General features: G+C 37.6%; 1 protein-coding gene across 1 annotated transcript; it reads left to right on the top strand.

Moving 5' to 3' along the window:
• Positions 1 to 206: 206 nt before the first annotated feature.
• LOC110489477 (uncharacterized) lies at positions 207 to 2,851 on the top strand. The gene is made up of 6 exons (XM_021562175.3): positions 207 to 396; positions 795 to 1,145; positions 1,380 to 1,736; positions 1,907 to 2,023; positions 2,136 to 2,191; positions 2,334 to 2,851. The coding sequence occupies exons 1-6, from the start codon at positions 354 to 356 to the stop codon at positions 2,463 to 2,465; spliced, it is 1,056 nt and encodes a 351-aa protein (XP_021417850.3). The 5' UTR covers positions 207 to 353; the 3' UTR covers positions 2,466 to 2,851.
• The last annotated feature ends 263 nt before the right edge of the window (positions 2,852 to 3,114 follow it).

Genomic DNA, 3,114 nt, shown 5'->3' with positions numbered 1-3,114 from the left:
CACAGTTATTGTTATTTGTGGGTGTAAACATTATTTTGAGTAAATTATGTAAGGGAGGAGAGTGTTCAGTCTATTTTACAGTAGAACAGTACAACATTTGAAAATATTTTTAACTTTGGGGAGGGGGGTGCTTCTTTTCTGACACTTTGAGTTGGACCAGCCCCTCCCCCCAATAAAAGTATATCTGTCCCTTAGATAACCAACCAGGTTGTTGGCGGGAAAATCTAACAGGAAGTGTAGCATGATTTAGTTTTCTCCAGCCTATCAGATAGGTCTGTGAGTATAGACTTGCCATTTTTGCATTTCATGGGCAGAGGACAACTGCACCAGACGTGTAAGAGCTACTCACCAAGATGATCAAAATTGGAGTGATTGTGGTACTTCTCAGTTTGATGTGTAAGTGAAATTCCAACCTTAACCTATTTTTCAATAATGAATGGCTAAATTCCTAGACCCTAGTTCTGGACTAAAACTATTCTTAATGGAGATTGTGAAAAGCATTCTAAATGGAGATGGCCTGATCTGTCTCTGGGAAAGCAGTCGCTTATCATGTATTTCTAATATGTAGTTCATTAAACTAATCTGAAATGTTAAAGGAAACATGGTGCATATGGATAAAAACGGTGGACATGTTTCACCTCAAACACAATTGAAGGTGTTACAGAAAAAAATATTTACGGAAAATATTTTCCCATTTAAGTTAAGTGTTTCTTGTAAATGCATTGCATTATCACTTTATAACGTAGGCAATAGTTGTATTTTAATTGGCACGGTTATGAAATGTGTTTTTACAGATGTGACACAATGCAATGATGTTCAGTATCAAACTCAAGTTCGGGAGGTTCATCCTGGGGACCCAGTGACACTATACTGTGTTTTTTCAAAGGAAGATCTCAATATGTTCTGGTACAAACAAATGGTGGGGCAAAAGCCTCAAACTATTGTAACAATGACAAAATATGATAAGCCTGTATGGCACAAGGACTTTAACCATTCACGTGTCAATGTGGAGAAGGCTGATGCTGATGGGATGTATCGACTTGCTATTACAAACACGGACCCAACAGATGAAGCCGTTTACTATTGTGCAGTGAGAACAGCCTATGAAGTCAACTTTATCAATGGGACTCTTTTACTATTAAAAGGTAATCATAGTGCCTAAATACTATTAACATTAGTACATTTACATGTTATTCACACAGCTCGCATCGTACCCACTGTGATGTTTATTTTTTTAATGCCAGTAGTAGCATACACATATGTGTTATTACAAAAGAAAAACCCTCATTAATGTATACAATTAGCTGACAAAACTGAACTCTTCGAATCTTTGTGAAGCATGTGATACATTAGAGAATCAAAACATGTATCCCGTTTAGGTAAGAATCACCAGAGGTCACACTACCATACCGTGGTGCAGAGGCCAGTGTCTGACCCAGTCCATCCAGGACACTCTGTGACTCTGCTGTGTACAGTACTCTCTGAGACCTGTACAGGAGAACGCAGTGTGTACTGGTTCAGAGCCAGATCAGGAGAATCCCATCCAGGAGTAATTTACACCTCTGCGAACAAGAGTGATGAGTGTAAGAAGAGCCCTGAGACTCCCTCTCCTACACAGAGCTGTGTCTACAGCCTCTCCAAGAACAACCTCAGTCTCTCTGATGCTGGGACTTACTACTGCGCTGTGGCCACATGTGGGGAGATCCTGTTTGGCAATGGAACAATCCTGAATATTAGTAGGTAGTATATATGTATATATCTCAAATCTAAAACATTCTTAACTGAAGCCATGATTAAAGGTTGAATAGTATCAGTTCTTGTGGTTTTACACTTAAAAAAGCATCTATATAACTGTATTTCACATAAGTATGAATGTCAGAACTATGATTTTGTTTTACATTTCTAGAAAAAGCAACAGATCCTGTAATCATTGCTCTGGGAGTGACCTCGGCCGTCTGTGTGATTGGGATCATTATCCTCATCTGCACCAGACATACTAGATCAGTTTGTGAACATTGTAAAGGTCAACTATTTAACTTTGCAAATTGTTATTTAAGGATTATCTGAAACGGTTTTGCAAATTTCCCTTTGAAAGTCTAGTAATGTTGATGCTTTGTTTTTATTAATGGAAACAGTGGGTGCTTCTCAGCATATCGGACCTGACAACTCAACTAGAGAATCAAGCAGCAAGGTAAACACAGCAAAGTTGTCTAAACAATATTGTCCAGAAATGTAACATGGCATTACTTTTCTCACCGTATTATTTTAAAACTACATATCCTGTTAGGGTTTAATATTGTATAATAGTTTGATGAAAATACGACTATTCACAGGATCAAGATGCAGATACCCTGAATTATGCTGCATTGCATTTCTCTGAGAGGAAAACTAAAAGAGGAAGAAAGAAGAGAGAGACACCACAGGAGAGTGTGTACTCTGATGTCAGGTGTTCAGACTGGGACTGAACGACAGTGCAGAGGAATACATTTGTCAAAAATCTATTTTTTAATTGCTATTATATACTTTGTCAAGACAAAAAGCAACACTCTTTTTGTATCATAGAGCTTCGGGGTTTTTCTCATCTCTGCAACCAAGAATCAAATCCATTTTCTAGACTAATGTGAGTAGCAGAATCAAGACAGTCTCTTTCCTGTACGTTATTGTTCATGTTTTCACTTAATTCATGAATTGATCCCAATTGTTGTTGTAATGTTAAATTAACCTTGTGATATTTACCACAGCATTTCTTGAGTTCAAATTTGAATTTATGAATCTGTTGATGTACAGTATATTTTGCTTTATTACATTACAAAATGTAACATTGCACATTAAAACACATTTCACCAGAAAATATTGTTTCCATGTGAACCCAGTGCAGTCTCTCAAAGTTATATTAACAATGTCATAATGAAATCATGACAAACCACCATACTGCTTCCCATTGATGATCTGGGCACCCTTTCCAACCATGTACATACTGTATGTCCACATGGTACCGTCCTCATTCAAGAACTTGACAACACTCCCTCTTACAATTCCTACAAGATACCCACACTGCAGTTTCACTTATACCCTGTTCATACTGAAAAACTGAGCTTTACTGCACTGCCCTGG

Source organism: Oncorhynchus mykiss, chromosome 14 (genome assembly GCF_057628025.1).
Source record: "Oncorhynchus mykiss isolate SJ-2025 chromosome 14, ASM5762802v1, whole genome shotgun sequence".
In the NCBI taxonomy this organism is placed as follows: domain Eukaryota; kingdom Metazoa; phylum Chordata; class Actinopteri; order Salmoniformes; family Salmonidae; genus Oncorhynchus; species Oncorhynchus mykiss.
The sequence above is the reverse complement of the archived record's forward strand: the minus strand, read 5'-3'. Positions and strand labels throughout refer to the sequence as shown.